The sequence below is a fragment of the Mustela nigripes genome, chromosome 3 (assembly GCF_022355385.1).
Source record: "Mustela nigripes isolate SB6536 chromosome 3, MUSNIG.SB6536, whole genome shotgun sequence".
In the NCBI taxonomy this organism is placed as follows: Eukaryota; Metazoa; Chordata; class Mammalia; order Carnivora; family Mustelidae; genus Mustela; species Mustela nigripes.
The window spans coordinates 148,054,009-148,072,709 of NC_081559.1; the positions used below are offsets into that span (position 1 = coordinate 148,054,009).

Below are 18,701 nucleotides of genomic sequence, written 5' to 3' on the forward strand. Positions count from 1 at the left end.
TAGAATATATCATAAGGACTGCCTTTTATTATTTTCATATACCTCTTTAGCATCTCCTGATGAAAATCCTATTTTTTCTCCTTTCATTTATTTTTGTGTCAGAGTATGCTGATAGATTTTCAGACTTGAACCTGACATTAGTTTCCTCTCCCTAGTTTATTTTGGCCTATTGTCTTGCTCTTTTTTTAGTAAGATTAAGATGGAATTCCTTTCTTTTTCCATCTTTAGTCTTTAACAATAATCTACATCTAAGCCATACTTTTTTCTGAGTTAAGTTCCTACTGCATCCCATAGGTTTTGGAAGAAGCATACTTTTCTGTTTCTTCCTCGATAATATGAAAGTCCAGTTTTGATTTCTTTTTTAATTCTGCATCAGTTTGATTGAGGGGAGTCAAGGAGACCAAACCTGGTGCTCAACAGAAAAGGAGCCAGACTCAGGTCACCATGTTCCCCAAACCTGTAGGTGAAGAGTTAAATGTTACACTTTGACAAAGTAATTTGATTTAATAAAATCATGAAATTTCAACTTGGAAGATGTCCCAGAACTATGTAATGCATCAATTCTCTTCACTACAAAATCCCTAGCAAATGATTTTCAGGCTCTTCTTGAAGCACATGTATCTGTTACACTGTGTTATACTAGATCATACACTGTTTTGTCATGGTATTTTTCTTTTTATGTTTCTATTTTCTTTCCAAAACTACTAGACACTCAAGATATTTGGAACTCATTATTTTATTTCTTTGTTATATTTAGCAGTAACATTGTTCCTTGTAATTACTACTCTTTAAGACTTGTTTTGCCTTCTGGAACCACAGTGAATAAATTCAATGCCTCTTCCACTCGACAACATTTCAAATATTTAAGCAGTTAACTGCCTTCTTTCCCAAAGGCCTTCTTCTTTAGACCAAACAACCTTATTTAATTCAACTTTTTTCATACAGAAGCATTTTTGAGATTTCTTGCCATTCTAATTTCTTTCATTTGTATGCATTCCAGTTAGTTACTATCCTTACAAAACTTTACTGAAATACACTAAACTGTTTCCGGGGAGATCTCAAAAGTGAGAGTCCATTGGAATTATTATCTTCTTTTTTAAAAGCCCTACACTTGAGTTAATGCCACAAAGATTTCACTAGCCTTATGGTAGTGGTAGCACATTCCTGGTTTCTACTTCTGCTAGTGGTAGCAATTGGCAAAAATATCTAATATTTCTTACTCCGGTATTTGGTAAGCCATAGACAATGTGTGATTTATTCTGTGGACTCTAATTAATGATATCATTGCCTTGGTTCTCTCATTTATACAATCAGGGTAATATTAACACTAACTCTTAGGACTTTTAAGACAATTAAATGATTTGACATAACCAAGGCAGTTAGAACAGTGATAAATGCTAAACATTCAATAAATGTTAATTGTTAGATTAACATTGTTGTTACTATTGTTATTATCCCTTTTGACATCAGTCTTAAACATTTTTATAAGCTAGACTCTACCATGAAGAATATGGGCAGCTGATAAATTTAGTCTTGAAGGAAAACTTCAGAAAAATTATTGTAATTCAATAAGATGAAAATTATAATAACAAAACTATCAACTATACAAGCTATGAAAAGAGTTTATCTATAAATGGACACCCTTTGAGTATATGTCACATTCGGTCACACTCAACATGTAGAAAAAAGAGCACCTGAACAGGGCTGTATCAGGCAAGGCTCAGTCAGGAGACAGAAGACAGAAGCCACACCAGTAATTTTAACCGAGAAAATTTAATATGAGGAATTATTAACTAGTAAAATTACATGGTTAACTACTTTAAAAGGGGAAAAAAAAGACTATAAAAGAATATTAGAATAGAAAATGTAGGAAATAGCTGCTATCTCTTTGTCTGAAGGAGCATATCCAGGGAAGGAGTCAGTGAAGAGCCTCTCTCTCAGGCTGAGAATCACACCGTTGTAGGAGAGGGTGTGACTGCAGCCTGCAGGACAGCACGGGTTTGGTGAGAGTGTTGGTGGACTAGGGATGATGGGTAGGCACCGTCCTGCTGGGGTGCCAGTGAGCATCACTGGGTCTCCCACATCCTCCTGACAGCAGTGTCAGATGAGCAAGAAGAAAAAGCATAAGGACCCCTGGAAAAAGAAGCTGCTTCCTCTTCTTTGCCTTGTGGTTTTCCTCCAATGCCTCTGACAAACTCTAACTTAGCACCAGCTGACAAAGTGGCAATGTTTATACGATCCAGCTCCATTATCACAAAGCAAGAGAAAAAAAAATGGATTTATAACTGAGAGGCAATAACTATCAATTTATTGGCAGAAGGGCTAGCCCAACATAGCAATCATAATGACTTAAACATTTTTTAACGATTTATTTATTTATTTGATTGAGAAAGAGAGAGAGAAAGAACATGCAGAGAAAGAGGCAAAGGGAGAGAGAGTCTCAGGCAGACTCCACGCTGAGTGCAGAGCCCAACATGGGGCTCCATCTCACCACCCAGAGATCACAACCTGAGCCAAAACCAAGAGTCAGATGCCTAATCCAGGCATCTGGGTGCGCCACCCAGGCATCCCCCTGAACATTCCAATATTAATACTCAGGTATTTGAAAACTCTAATATGGATATTTGTTCCCTACAAAAACTAATAACAATAACTATCATTTCAGAAATTGCCACAGGCACATAACATTCAATTCAAAAAATTTCAGATGGGTGAGCGCTAACACTCTGCCTTTTCAAAACTCACAATCTAGTGAAATAGACTCCTGGATGGTCAATTGTTTTGTAATCTGTTCAGATAGAAGTATGCATAAGAAGTTGTAAGAATGAAATCAGCATATTTATGGATGAATTCAGTTAAAACAAAGAGAGAGATAATACTCTACAGAATTTTGACATGAGTCCTCCTGGAATATCTTATTCTGGAAACTCCAGTGTCAAGAAATTAAGACAGATTAAGTTTGAAGAAGGAAGGTAAGAATGATGAATGGAATAGAGAGATTGGTTTGTGAAGGAGACAGTTATCAGAAATCCATCTATATAGATTAATTAAGTGACAGGAAAAGCAGAAAGCTGACAAGCGAGAATTAAAAGTATGCAAAACCAGTAACAGAATACATGGAATTTAGTCTCATTGCACAGGCTTTATAGTTGGGGAAGATGTGGGGATTGAGTTTGGCCTTTAAGAATGGATAATATTCAACTGAAAGAAGATAAAACATGTTGATAGATGGAGAGCTTGAGCAAAACCCTATAATGGGAAAACGCTGAGCTACCAGTTGGCTAATGCAGAAGATTGTGTAGAGATCCAAGAATGTCTTCCTGTGACAGCAAGGAGCATTTCTCTGCCACACAGAGTAGGTGCAGGGAAACGCTGAATGGTTGAAAGAGTAGTTAAACAAATTTTTAAAGAATATTTGAAGAAGGAGCCCCATTTTAGAGAGCACTGAATATTGAGTCTGAATATTACCTTGTGAGGCAGGGAGAGTAACTGAAAAGTTTGTTGTTGTTTCGTTTTTGATATTTTGTAAAAAGAATGCTTTCAAGTCACTAGCAGCAGGTATTATGGATAGGAGATGAGAATGTACTTGAAATCAGGAATACCTGTTTGGAGACCATTGCACTGGTCCAGACAAGACTCTTTTATAGGTAGGCCAGGCCTTCAAAATGACTAGATTCTTGGTTCTCCTGCTTTCACATTTCTAGTTCTCTTACCAAGTATGTCATGCAGTTTGCAAAAAATAAACTTTCATTTTCATTGTAGCTTTACCAAGTCATCATGAATTGAAAAGAATCTTTTTCTTTTTTTACTTATTCCAGAGCGAAAGACTGAAAGGAAAAATAAACACAATTATAGAATTGTGTTTCCATATGTTTACACATGGAATGTGTAAACATCTTTCCTAACAGAACACAGCATAAAGAAGGGTAACAAGCACACCCCATTCAAGAAAATACTTCCAAAATCACAATCCCTGGGTTAACTCAGTCAGAAGACAGAAAAATAATATTTTCCCCTCCTTTTTCTCTATCTATACCTACCTTAATTAAATTGTTTACTGTTTCATAGTAAACTTACTTATAGTAGGTACTGGTTCACACATACCCTTGAAGTGTGTGAAACAGTAAATCTGACTCACAGCAGGTAAGAGACCAGAACTCATAACTAGGCTGGGTGGATTGTTTTTACCCTTTTGAATATCTTAGTCACTGCATCTTCCTGAGCTCCCGGGTCCTGATCCACAATTAGTCAGGAACTTTATGCATGTGTCATAATTCTTTAGGTTCCCACTCACCTCCTTCCTCAATTCCAAAGTCCTTGGTAGTAAATGATCTTGTCAATGCAATTTAGACTAAGTAACTTTTTTCATTCTTTTTGAACTTTTAATGTATGTGTGAATATCTATCCACTATATACACACACTCACACATATACACACACTCCAAAGTAAAATTTAAGTTTTATATGTATTCCCTAAAAAAAAATAGACAGATTTTTGTCCACATATTATCTTGACAAAGTTTACAAATCTGTTTAACTAGATTTACTCTGACATTTGGAAACCTACACCAGATTCTATGACAAGTTAGAAATAGGTTATCGTAGGGCACCTCGGTGGCTCAGTGGGTTAAACTTCTGCCTTCAGCTCAGGTCATGATCTCAAGGTCCTGAGATCAAGTCCTGCATCAGGCTCTCTGCTTCGCAGGGAGCCTGTTTTCACCCCCACCCCACAATCTGCCTCTCTGCCTACTTGTGATCTCTTTCTGTCAAAAATAAATAAATAAAAATCTTAAAGAAAAAAAAGAGAGAGAGATCAGATACTGTAGGTACATCTAAGGATACTTCTACTAACCTTGGAGAAGTAAGCTCTGGAAATTCAGTCCATTAGTCTGCTCTTTGACTTCTGCAATCATGACTTCCACAGGTACTCTGAAGAAAAGTTATGCTAATGACAGAGACTAATCTTCATAAAGTATTGTTCTACAAATTTATTCCACATTTTTCTATCGCCAATTCTTGGCCTTTTGGAAGGGTCTTCTTTTGAACATTCCCTTGTCAAATTCCTAACTTTACAAAGACCAATTCGAATGCCATCTCCTTCACAAAGGCTTGTTTGAGACCTTGTCCCACCAACCACATCCTATTCCTTCTGCCTATAAGCTCTCATAACAGTTTTTATATCTCTTTTGGCATTTTTCAAATTCTGTTTAAAATTATAGTTATACGTATATTTATCTAATCCTTTATACTTAGATTGACATTCCTTGAGGTTAGAAGCCATGTTCTGCTGATATTATTATCCACAAACCCCAGTACTGTGCTTGACTTAAAATACTCAGTAATTGATTATCCAGTTTAATGTGGGAAGCCAGATACAGTATATGTGCTGCCGAAGCGAGCGCTGGGAAGCCAGATATAGTCTCTGAGAAGGCTTCAGTAGGAGTTACTATTGGCAGGATGTCTGTAATGAAACCATTAAAATGCTTCCTCCTTGTGCTGGGAAGTTTATTCATTTTCTTCAGATTATATTTTAATGAAATTCTGTGATGGAAAATAAAAAGAAATACTTGTGTGTATTAGTCTATTCATATGAAGCTGGTTTTATGAATTTAAAGGGATTAGATAAAATTGATCTCATATATTGCAATACCTAATGAGTTGTGATTTCTTCTTCTGTAAATGAAAAAGCTTAAATTAAATTCCAGGGAAGTTACTTGGTGTCATTTAATCTTCGGTAATAAAATAAAGACTATGAGTGTGCAACTCTAAACAATTACTTTACTAATTCCCATTTCCCATTAAATTTTGAGGGAACCTGAGCAGTTAGAATAAAGGTACACTGAAAGGTAGAATAAAAGTCATGAAAGTGCACCAGATTTAAAAATAAAAAAATATAAATTATTTGTGCGAAATATTCAAAACTCTTGTTTCACTTTTCAAAAAAGTTGAGTATCTGCCCCGTGCACAGAGCATGCCTCCAAACAATAGAAGCCTTAACGTTTCCTAGACTTAGTTTCTTCTCAGAAAGTGCCTAAAATATCTGATTTATGACCATTTTGTTTCAGTAACCTAAGAACCAGATTGTCAAACAAAGCTGCTATAATGAAAACTGCAAAGGTCCCTCCCTTAAAAGCCCCTCCTCAAAAAAAGAAAAAGTAAATTGCCCATGAACAGAACAGTTTATGAGGAAAGGAAAGGCTATCATCATCATCTTCTTCTTCTTCTTCTTCTTTTTTTTAACTTGAAAGACATGTTTTTCCTTCCAGTAAAATCTTGAGGTACATAAAACACCTTAAAAACCTGAATACAGCTTCTGGAAATGTCATTTTTTTTTTTTTTTGACAGGTAATTTCAAATAGAGTTTCACACAGAAAGAGAAAGGGATTTTTAAGAAAGACAAAATCTGGGGAAAGGGGAAAAAAAAGAGAGCTGGCAGCAGCAACACTGGGAAAGCATAATTGTCACAAATCATACTTGCCCTGTGGTTATCTCTACTCATTTCTTTGAATCTCTTTTTCTTCCTTGGAAATCCAGCGTGATTTTATAGCTTATGACCTGAGCCAACTACAACCATGGCATTTCAGCTAAAAGCCCAAGCCATTAAGACAAAAACAGGCTTGTCGTGATTACCAAGAGAGGTCTGTGTGTGCATTTCACTTCATTTTGAACTGTGACAGGTAAAATTGAGTTCCTGATAGCAGACGGTGGGACTTGGAGATCAAGTAGTTCAGGATGCTCAGCTACAACTTGTTCTTGCAAATTCATCTCAGCAGTCAGGACTGAAGAAAAAATAAGCAGATTGAGCGAGATAATTTAAGCTGCTACTAAGGAAAACAGAAATGATTTTTTTCTCATGCATTTTTAAATTTCCAGAAGGCTATTAAATTATTGAACTATTTCCTGAAGGTATGAAATGCATGGAATCATCATTGTCAGCCACATTTATAACATATTTATTAATTGGTTCATGTGTCATATTTGGCACTTGGGGAGTTTAAAAAGAGAGAGAAGACAAATACAAAAATCAAGATGAATTTATACATCTTTATTAAATGTTCTCATCATCAAGTTCATAAACCTTTGAAATGCTCTCTTAAGCATCTGAGGAAAAATAAAGTTATGTGCTAAATCATTAAGACTATTAAACTTATTTAATTTAACAAATGTCTGGTGAAACATGACACAATCATAAAAATCACCAAATTTCGATTGAAATAAACCTGTGTTTTAAATATCAGCTCTATGAAAAATGATTTAAAAACTGACTTATTACAATGTGCTAGAAACTGTGCTGTTCCACTTTGCAGAGGCAGGTTGTAAAGATTAAATAGATTTTTCAATGTTGTTATAATTGTGTTCCTCCAAAATTCACCTGTTGAAGCCCTAAACCCCAGTTCCTCAGAATGTGACTATATTGGCAGAGAGAGTCTTCAAAGAGGTGAGGAAGTTAAGATGAAAATGTTGGTGAGTCCTAAACCCATATGACAGGTGTTCTTTCTTTTTTTTTTTAATATTTTATTTATTTATTTGACAGACAGAGATAACAAGTAGGCAGAAAGGCAGGCAGAGAGAGAGGAGGGGAAGAAGGCTCCCCACCAAGCAGAGAGCCCGACACAGAACTCGATCCCAGGACTCCAGGATCAGGATCAGAGGCCCCAACCCAATGAGCCACCCAGGCGCCCCATGATAGGTGTTCTTACCAGAAGAGGAGATTAGGACTCAGACACCACAGAGGGACAACCACGTGAGGAGAGACAGCAAGAGAGTAGCCATCTGCAAGGTTAAAAGAGTGGCCTCAGAAGAAACCAAACCTGTTGACAACTTGACCAGAGCTACTTAGCTTCAAGTTCTGTCTCCTACCCACATCTGACCTATTTTGCTATCTTCTCTTCCCTTGACCCCTACAATGCTAGAATACCTAGGATCAGCCTCTACTCCCTCTTACTACACTGACTCCTAAAAGAGATCTCACCTTTTCAATGGCTTTATTGCCATCAGCATGCTCTCAACTCCCAAACTTACATCCCCAGCAAGCCCTTTCTTTGGGGCTGCTCAGTAAAGCAGCATTTAATCACCCATGAACGTGTTTGCTGACTGTCTCACAAGCATCCAAATGCTATCTTATCCAAAATCAAACTCAGGATTTTCCTCTAAAGTCTGCTTCCAAAACGTGTCCTGAACCTGTCTAACCCTCTCTTTTCTGCAGTGTTGTCTAGGACGCTGTTATTTCGTGTCTGAGTTGCCCTGGACCAACCTTCTTGCTTTACTGAATTCATCAGAGTCTTTCTGACTTGTGTCTTTGTGCTTTCTCTTGCCTTGGGTCCTTTTCTCCCCTGGCCCTTGATAGGACTTTTCTCATTCTTCAAGACTCCAGTCATATGTCACCTCCTCAGAGAGGTCAGCCCTGATCAATCTCTCTTAATAGTTCTCCCCTTCAGTTTCTCTATGTCCCATTCATTTACTTCTAAGTATTTCCCGTTCAAAATATTTTTCTTATTAGCGTTTTATCTGTCTCCACTGCTGTCAAAGAAAAAAGATACAACATACAGATTAAATAGGTAAGGAAAGACCGGATTCAAGACTTTCTAAATAGAGGACAGAGGTTAAACTCAACTCTGCTGAAACAAAATGCTGGGGAGTTTGTAAGATGTGGGGTGAGCTAGTGGCAATAGCAGGGAAATGGATCAATATGATTAGGTCTCTGTGTTTGTAACTGGTGCTTATAATCAAAGATAGACATCCGTTTTGGTTCTAAACCTAAGTGCCAAATACAGTTCCTGACACACACGTCCTGGTCAGATTCTGACAAAGGAGCACATGAATGACTACACTGTGCTGGAACACTTAACCTGTGCTGTGTACGGTATTTAGTATCTCTAAGGACTAACCTGTGCTGTGTAGGGTATTTAGTATCTCTAAGGACTCGGCGTCCTATAAAATTGGAATAATACTCTATGTCTTATAGGTTGTTGTTAAGATTAAATAATGTGTTCTTTCAAGTCTCCTGATGTAAGAATAGTTACAAACGGAAGGACTGTTAAATTGATCAACCGGGGAATATAAAATTATTTGCCTGTCTATGGTGGTTCCTCAAAAGCTTAAACAAAAGTACTTTATGATCCAGCAATTCTTTTTTTTTTTTTAAAGATTTTATTTATTTATTTGACAGAGAGAAATCACAAGTACACTGAGAGGCAGGCAGAGAGAGAGAGAAGGAAGCAGGCTCCCTGCTGAGCAGAGAGCCCAATGCGGGACTCGATCCCAGGACCCTGAGATCATGACCCGAGCCGAAGGCAGCGGCTTAACCCACTGAGCCACCCAGGCGCCCCTCCAGCAATTCTACTTCTAGGCAGATACCCCAAAGAGATGAAAGCAGGGACCCTAACAAATATTTGCACACCCATGTTCATACCACCACTATTCACAGCAGCCAAGAGCTGGAAACAACTCAAATGTCTATCAATAGAGTAATAAACAAAAAGCGATGTGTACACATATACAATATTGTTATTTTTCAGTCATAAAAAGGAATGAAATTCTCATATAAAATACAGTATGGATAAACCCTGAAAATGTTATGCTAACTGAAATAAGCCAGACTAAGAAGGATAGAAACTGTATGATTCCACTTACTTGAGGTATCTAGAAGAGGCAGATTCAAAAAGTAGAATGGAGAGTACCTGGGGCCGGTGGTAAGGGTAGTAGGAGAAGGGGAGTTACTGTTTCATGGGTATGGAATTTCTGTTTGAGATAATGAAAAATGCTGGAAATGGTTATTGGCGATCTTTAAACAACATTGTGAATATACTTAACGCCACTGTGTTGTATACTTAAAATGGTTAGAATGATAAATTTTGTTATGTATGTTTCATACCAATAAAAAATAGTGAATAAACATTAAAAATAATTATTCCCCTACAGTATAGATATTTCATTCATCGTGAGCAAATTTCTTACAGGCTGGGGAGGGTTGCACAGTACCATGGAAAAATCCCCAGATATGGATTCAGAAGATTTCTTTTTTTCCAGGCTCAGCTCTGTCACTTAACCAGCAATAAAAATTTGAGCAAGTCCCTTGGGTCCTTTGCACCTTAATTTCTTCTAGTTACAGTATCCAACAGGATTGTTTTGCATACTAAAAGAAAATAATGCATATAAAGGACTTTGTAAATTCCAACAATTATATAAGTAGATGGGAACAGTTTTTATTATATATTCCTTTAAAGAAGCTTAATCTTTTCACTGAAATGTGCTTATTAATTGCTATTTAATTACCCTAAAATATTAAATTACTGTTGCTAAGATTCTGCCAAGTTGGATTTTTTTTTTCTGTGCATGAAATTGTAAGTTTTTGGAATGGAAAAAAATGCTGAATTTCTAAGGAAAACCATTTCCATTTATTATTCATATAGCGAATGGGTCATTAAACCTTTCTGTTCCATACCTTTTGTTCATTGTACAGCCTCACTGTACATACTTTAGGAAGAAAGGATAACTATATTATATCCTGTCTGGAAAAAATGACTTTCATTCATATGTCATTACAAGTATTAAAATTTTTTATTTTGCTACCTCCTCTCATCTTCCATTCGATACCACACAAACCATTATCATTGCATTGTCAGACATATGATAGTTTGATACGGCACTATATCCAAGCAGAAATTGTTTTGTAAAACACTTTGGATACATAATTACACTGAAAAATAAACATTTTAAAGGTAACATAAGTTTGTTGTTATAACCTCATAACTTGATACCAAAATTAGTGTGGTTGAACAAATGTCAACTAATTTTTTGTTTCCCTCCTTAGTGGTTATGTCTTTGACTATGATTACTACAGAGAAGATTTCTACAATCGGTATGTTAGTTTTTCATTCTTGTTACCCTTTAATTTAAATTTTTTTAACTGTTTTGTATATTGCATTCCTAAGTATTCTTACTAGATGTTTAAAGTACAGAAAATTCTTTACTCAGTCCCAAAAAATAAAATGTAGACATATTTTCTTATTTTCATTGTGCTTACTAAAGCATAGTACATCTTGGACTTTTAGGACTCTAGTGGTTCTTAAGCCAAAAGTTCAGTTATGGAATATTAGAATAACATTCCAAAAATTTAATGAACCAATATTGTTTTCCAGGTCTGTTGTTGCCTTAGGATTCTTCAAGACTGAGAGTTTTGTAAACTCGGAAAATGACTCCAACCTTCTAAAATACATCTGTTTTCAGTATGACACATTGCAATGTTAGTTAGTTAGATTGGTTAGATTCAGTTAAAAACTACGGGCAATTCTTGCTTTGCATAGTGGTGTTGGATCATAAAAGAAACCATGGAAAGTGATGTTAACAACCAGTGAAAAAATAGAATTTTTCCACCACCTCTAAAAGTGTTTGTAAAAACATTAAAAACTCTCTTACTGTTGGTTATAAATAATAGCGAAATACAGTAAAGTTGTTTTAAGTACACTATAATTTGAAACAGTAAAAATATTCAGAATTGACCTGTTTTTAGCTCTTTGTAAAAAGACCTGTCCAAAAGTAGTTTAAGCGGGACCTGCCTTCTTGTACAAATAGAATATGGAGCTAGCATCCCTCTTGTGCCTCGGTGAGGTGTCCTACTCCTTTCGAAGGCTGGACCAGCTCCAATAGATGATCAGCTTTGTGAACTATCTTGGGGAGGTCTTCAGTGTGTGGTTCTTTTGCCAGTGTCCCTTCTTCTGGAGCATCGTCATCCCATTTTATCCCTTCACAACTGAATTCCTCATTTGTGTCAATATGTTTGCTTTTCCAAGGTTCCTCTGGCTCGATATCTAGAGTCTCTCTAGTAGAAGAATGTCGGCAGTCCTCAGCTGTTTCTCCTACAGTTCTATCCCATGTAATATTATTCCACTTCCACTTCTCTTTTTTGCTGCACTTTCATTTTTGTGGACCAGTTCCCTCTTTTGATTATCCACTTCTACCCAGGGCCACATGGGTTTATGACTGGCAACAAGGAGACAGTACAACTGCACAGTTCCTGTCTGTGTGTGCGACAGATGCGCGGCAACCAGACGGGCTTTGAATGACGTGACGTGACTGATCACTGATCATGATGTGTCTCTGATTTGCACAGTGCTTAGTAGGCTGAAACACCAGCAGCCAAGTTTGGGCTTGATGAAATTACTCATAGTTAATACGTGGCAACTGAAATTCGATTTGTGCTGTGGGGAGCCGAGTTATTTAACTAAACACGGGTAATTGAAATTCTGAGATACGCAGATCAAGGGCTCACTGTTGTAGATCATTAGACCACACACACACACAAATGAGATAAAGATCTTTTAAGCTTTTTAATGGTGAGTTCTAGTCAAATAACAACCAAAAAAATCCCAAGGTATAAAAATGCAGACTTGGAAAAATAGTTCATAATGGACATTTTTAATAGAGGAGAAACTTCAGGATCCCAGGGACAGCCTGGCTCTATTTGCTCCAGCTGTGTGGCTCCTTTCCCAGCTCCACAAGAACACGATATACCCTCCTCCTTCAGCACCTTTTTCCATGCTGTTCCTTCTCCTCATTCCTCCCTCTGCCATAGTTAACTTGACTTCATCCCTCAAATCTCAGCATGAGCACCACTTTCAGACTAAATTAGTTTCTTCTGTTCCCCTCTCTCAGTACCCAGCATTGTTCCTTCACAGCACTTCTGCTTTTTACTGCTGTCTTTCTTTGTGATGACAGTACTTGATTTATGTCTGCCTCTCTTCCTCCACGAATGTGGAAAATGCTTAGGTTTGAGTATTATTGTATCCTCTGGCAATATCATTGTCTCAAACATAGTGGATACTCAATTTGTGTTCTTCATTCATCTCTTTGGATGTAGAGAGACTTTGGTTTTCCCTAGGTCATATAGTAAATTCATGACCAAACTACAATTATAAACTGTTCATTTAGATTCAATAACCAACTGTGTGAATATGCAAAACGGAAGGGGAGCAATATTAGTCTATGAGTTAAGTGAATGGAGACTGCCTTACCTAAAGGATGATCAGACCACAACCATACGTTCATCACCGCTATGTTCAACTACTCAGTTAAGCAAGTTGTTCCATTAGTTATGCCTTTATGACTAAATATGAATTTTAAAATGTAATTTTCTCAAATCATTTTTATAATTTCTAAAAACACAGCATTTTATTGTAAATATTAAACAGCCTGTAATAACTTGTCCTTAAAATGATCTGAAGATCTGGCAGCATAAAATAATCCCATTTACTATCAAGAAAAGACAACATTTAAATAGTCTGCATACTCGGGGCGCCTGGGTGGCTCAGTGGGTTAAGCCGCTGCCTTCGGCTCAGGTCATGATCTCAGGGTCCTGGGATCGAGTCCCGCATCGGGCTCTCTGCTCAGCAGCGATCCTGCTTCCCTCTCTCTCTGCCTGCCTCTCTGTCTGCTTGTGATCTCTGTCTGTCAAATCAACAAATAAAAAATCTTTAAAAAAAAAAATAGTCTGCATACTCTTTGAAAATTTTAGTTTCAGACAATTCTAAGAAAATTTTTTTAAATATTTTATTTATTTATTTGAGAGAAGGACAGCACAAGTGGGGTGAAGGACAGAAGGAGAAACAGACACCCTGCTGAGCAGGGAGCCTGATGCAGGGCTCGATCCCAGCCAAAGTTGGCTACCCCAGGCTACCCTTTAGGCTCACCCTGAAGACATTTTTTTATACAGCTTTTTTTTTCTTTTTTTTTCCAGAATACAGAACACTGTCATAATTGCTATGAGTAAAGTTTTCAATTAATATACACTTTTAATTTGTCAATATGAAACTCTTTTGGCATTGTACTCTCTTAAGTGTTTTCTATCTTGGGATTTCCTTCTACATTTAAAGAATTTCTAGGGGCGCCTGGGTGGCTCAGCCGTAAAGTGTCTGCCTTCAGCTCAGGTCACGATCCCAGGTCCCTGGGATTGAGCCCCACATCAGGCTCCTTCCTCAGCGGGAAGCCTGCTTCTCCCTCTGTCTGCCACTTCCCCTGCTTGCACTCTCTCTCTCTCTGTCAAATAAATAAATTAAATATTTTTAAAATATGAGTAAAATAAAGAATTTCTACCTAAAATGGAGTTTCTATATAAATTATAGCTCAATAACATGACTAGGTAGATGATAGATAGATAAATAGATGATAGATAAATCCTTCCTACCTGCCAAAGAGTTATAGAGCTTGAAGTTTTCAGATGATTCTTCACTACACCAAAAAAACTAACTCTGAACAATTCCCCCTATCACTTATTTGTCTTATATAAAATCTGTTTGGCATATAAGGTCAGTATGGTTGTGTTGCTAACAGAAAGTCTGAACAATCTGTGCTCTTACTGGTGTGTTTTTTTTTTCCACTTTTTGCACTTGGTTAAAAAGATGTAAGCATCCATCACTAATGGATTGAGTCAGGAGTTCCCTATGAAAATAGATTGTCATGAAGGAAAACAGAAGAGAGGTTGGATGATATCAATAGCCTACAAAGTGCTAACCATTTTATCCACAGTAATTTCTCACAAATTACACTCTGCATGAATTTATGGTTAATTTTTTTTTCTCTTTTACTAGTGGTGCAAACTTCGGTGAGTTATTTAATACCACAAAACATGTTGTCTCATTCATGAAGTGAGCAAGAAATTAATTCCTGTCTCATAAGGTTATTCTAAGGATTAAATGAAGTAATGTACAAATAATGATCCGCATTGTGCCTGCTCTATCCTGGTATATTTTTACTGCATAATCAATGTTAGCTACGAATAACAGCTAACAGTAACTATTAACAATGATGCTGAATGCATTTCTTATACTGGTACTCATGGAGCATTGTCCCTGGGACTGAGAAATCAACTGGTTGGTCAGTTGTTCCAAAATAGTCCATTGTGCCACCTCTGGATTATTCTCTTTTTATTGTTTTCCCTTCTGCTTCCCAGAGCATAATAGCTTAGTCACTATCAAATATCCATATCCTATGGTCATCCTATCTCTGCCAGGTTTGAGAATTCTAATGTGATTGGGGATTTCAACCTTTAGATAGTTTCAGCTTAGAAAACTGCTTTACACAATGTGCCATGGTTGTCAATGTGTTGATACGTTGGCCCAGCAGTAACTTTCCTGAAGACTAAGTTAGTGTCTGTCTTGGTTTCGGGGATCATGAAGAATGTCACTAAATAATAGACTTGAATAGTTATTCTAAACTCTTTTTTATATTTCACAAGGCACCGTTCAATAATTTACAGCATTAAATGGCATTTTCTTCTAAAAGGTCAAGTCTGACTCTAAATGAAGGACATTCCATGTTATTAAAACTAAACATAAATATTTATATTCTTTCAAGTAAAGTAAAGGAGATAAATACCTAAAATTATATTGAATTGCCCCAGGGAATGTTCTCAATTTCTGACATATTATCAGTGTTAATCCAATCTTTTTTCAGTAGTATCAGGAACAGCACTGAACAACAGCTGACAACCCCCAGTATAAGTAAGCTTCTGTTAATAGAGAAAAAGAAATTCCAGATGTGCTTTACCATATAGAAAACATATATACATATTAAATGATGTGAAATGGGCATTGTTCCACTCTGGTACAATTTTGACCTTGAGTAACTTAACAGAAGAGAAGCTACTCGAGCTATAGTTAACATCAAGTTGCTGTTGTTTCCTTGATTACAGAGTAGAGCATAGATATATTCATGACTCTTAGAAAAACATATTTGCAAGAGGCAATGTATGTGTTTCATTATGCATGTTTAAATAATCATCTAATAGAATAGTATTCCACTTAAAACATTTGGAAATAACAGTATGGTACACTTGACAAAGGGTATATGATTTAGAGGCAGAGGACATGAGTATCAGGCCTAGCTATGCTTGTGCTGCCTGGCTAAGTGACCTGGGTAACATCACATCATCCTTTTTTTTTTGTCTTCATGGGAAAAATGACTTAACAATACCCACATTACAGAATTATAAGCAATTAATAAGAGAATCATTTTACTGATTTATAACCTCAAAACTGCTATTCGAATGTATTAACTTTTTCATTAACCAAAGCTGTATATGAAACATAGCAGATAGCAAAGTTGTACAAATGGTAAAGATTATGTTGCATTCAAAAAATTGCAGAAAAACACTGAAAAGAAATTTCAAAAAATAATAAAATTTTTTCAAAATTGCAGAAAAGACCTTCAAGATTTTGATCACCTTGCCTTTAAAAGCATGTTCAAGAAATATCTGCACAAGATCCAAGAAGATAACTTCACTGAAAATCTTGGAAAATTTTAGTAACAAGCAAAAAAAAAAAATAGAAATTATTCATTTACTGGTCTCCAGTTAAGTGTGTCTTTGAAATCTCCTAATTCAGTTGAAACCAAAAGACTACTTGAAGTCAGCATGGAAATTATAGACAGATTTTGTGAATTTTGAGTAATTCAAGCAGTGTAGAAAACAGATATAGTGAGTAGGCTATAAGAATTAAAAAAAAAAAAGAATCATTCACATGGATTTCAAATATATTCCTTCTTAAAAAAGAATAGGCACCTTAATTTGATTTTATAGACTATGCATCTGTCAGAAGATAAACATGCTGAAGAGAAGTGTTCAAAGTTCAATCAATACATAGGAAGATCTCTGATCCTCTGGTTACTGATCTTCACATATGCTGCAAAGCCCCAGTGAGATGAACTTGTTCTCAGATTTGGGCTGTAGGCAGCGTAGTTTTTTAGCACCTAGCACAGACTACATGTTTTTGTTAGCATTAAGCTCATGGTGACTGTAGCTTTTGATTCATGAATAAGGAAAATGAAGAATTCTTTTCATGAGGGAAATTTAGAAAAAAATTAGGTAATTACCAATTCTTGAAATCTATTTATCTAAATAATTTATCTAATATTAAAATTCATTCTTCAGTGATAAAATATTAAGCAAACATTACATTAATTTTTTTTTAATTTCAAAATCACATTAGGTGACTCGAAAAATAAGAATTAAGTCAAAGTCAATCAGGTAATGATTATTAGAATATGGCATATCTGCTTGAGAAAATGCACCATAGCAATTAAAATAAACATTAAGAAAACCATTTAGCAGGCTTGAGAAATGTTTTTAGTATAAACCAAGGAGAATTAACCAGAATACATGATTATGCATATACTTCGTTCTCAACTATGTGAAAGATATGGATACTTGTGGAAAAAAGATTAGAAAATGATAGTAATCTTTTATTTTTATTTATTTAATTTACTTATTTATTGAGAGGGAGAGAAAGAATCTTAGGCAGGTTCCACACCAGTGCAGAGCTTGTCATAGGACTCAGTCTCACAACACTGAGATCACAACCTGAGCCAAAATTAAGAGGCAGACATTTAACCAATTGAGCCAAACATGTGCCCCACATAGTAGCTGTTTTAAGGTATGAGGTTAGGAGTTATGTCTTTTTTTAAGTGTTGCTTTATTATTGTTGAGCTTAATACTAAAAAGCTTTTAATAAAAACAAGCATTCAAAATTATATTCATTTTATATGTTAATATGCCAGTAAATTGTCTATGTCCAAAATACAGCTAACTTTTAATAGCTAATATCCATATTCTTCTTAGAGACAAACTATGTTTATTTTTATCAAGTACATAAATATTATTTACCAGATTTTACCTTTTTCCAGGTAATAAAATTACATATCTCAGCCATTATTAAAGCAAACAGAATTCCAAACAAGAAATAAGAACTTGAAAAGTAGAGATATTTATTAAATAAAGTGAATTAATTCCTCATATTTTTGTACTGGGTTGTTTTTAGTGAAATCTGGCTACATTTATTTTATTTACTCTTAAGAGTAGGTCTTTTAGGGTTCTTATTTTAAAGTAGACTTTAAGGAAGGAATAATTCTGTGTTTAGCTTCATTATAAATCATTATCTATTTGGCCAATAAATATTAGAGGGAAAACAGTATTCTACACATATTAGGGAAAATAAAGAACCATTAAAGAAAAGGAGAGGGAATGTAATTCTAGGAGTGGAAGGAACCCAAAAAATGAGAAGGAAGAAATTTTAAACTTTTCATTGCCCTTTGAGATTTGGATTCCATTTAATTCAATTGCATTATTATCTTTGTTGTCTATAATCTTAAATGGACTATTTCCTTTGTTTCAGCAATTCTGCTGATACCTTATAAGGTAAAATTTTTAAAATTTTCTATAAACGGAATTCTGATGAGAAAGCCAGTGGTGTGTCTCCTTTCATGAGTTAACTCTTACCTACTTCCCTCTGCTTTTAGAAGAACCCTACATCTTACCTTAAATCCCAGAAAGTCTGACCCCATTCCCCATCCTTATCTTGTTACGTTTTTGTGCATTAGGACAATACCCAGTCTTCCTCTTATTTCTGGTAAACTCAAGTGTAGCCAATGAAAATTAAGAAACTCCTCAACTCCGCTCAATTTTATAAAATTCAAAATTGTGCTGCCATCTGAAGTGTCCATACACTTCTTTAGTTGGTTTGTTTGTTTGCTTTTGTAAATTATATGTCCCTTTTTAAAACTTCTTAAGTTTTGATATTGCACATCTTCCCATCACAGTGGCAGAAAGAATTGGTAAAACCTTCCTTGATTCCTTGATGAGAAAGGAGTCATTGCCCTTCGAAGCTACTCACCAGAATATTCAGAGAACAAGGGCTACGCTCTATAGGAAT

General features: G+C 35.8%; 1 protein-coding gene across 15 annotated transcripts in view; it reads left to right on the forward strand.

Moving 5' to 3' along the window:
* The window catches only part of RALYL (RALY RNA binding protein like), a 691,697-nt gene that overhangs the window by 597,257 nt on the left and 75,739 nt on the right, over positions 1 to 18,701 (forward strand). For all 15 annotated transcript variants that reach the window (XM_059394797.1, XM_059394795.1, XM_059394793.1 and 12 more), the window contains one exon: positions 10,814 to 10,861. In XM_059394797.1, the coding sequence (XP_059250780.1) occupies positions 10,814 to 10,861 (48 nt within the window). The remainder of the gene's footprint in view (positions 1 to 10,813; positions 10,862 to 18,701) is intronic.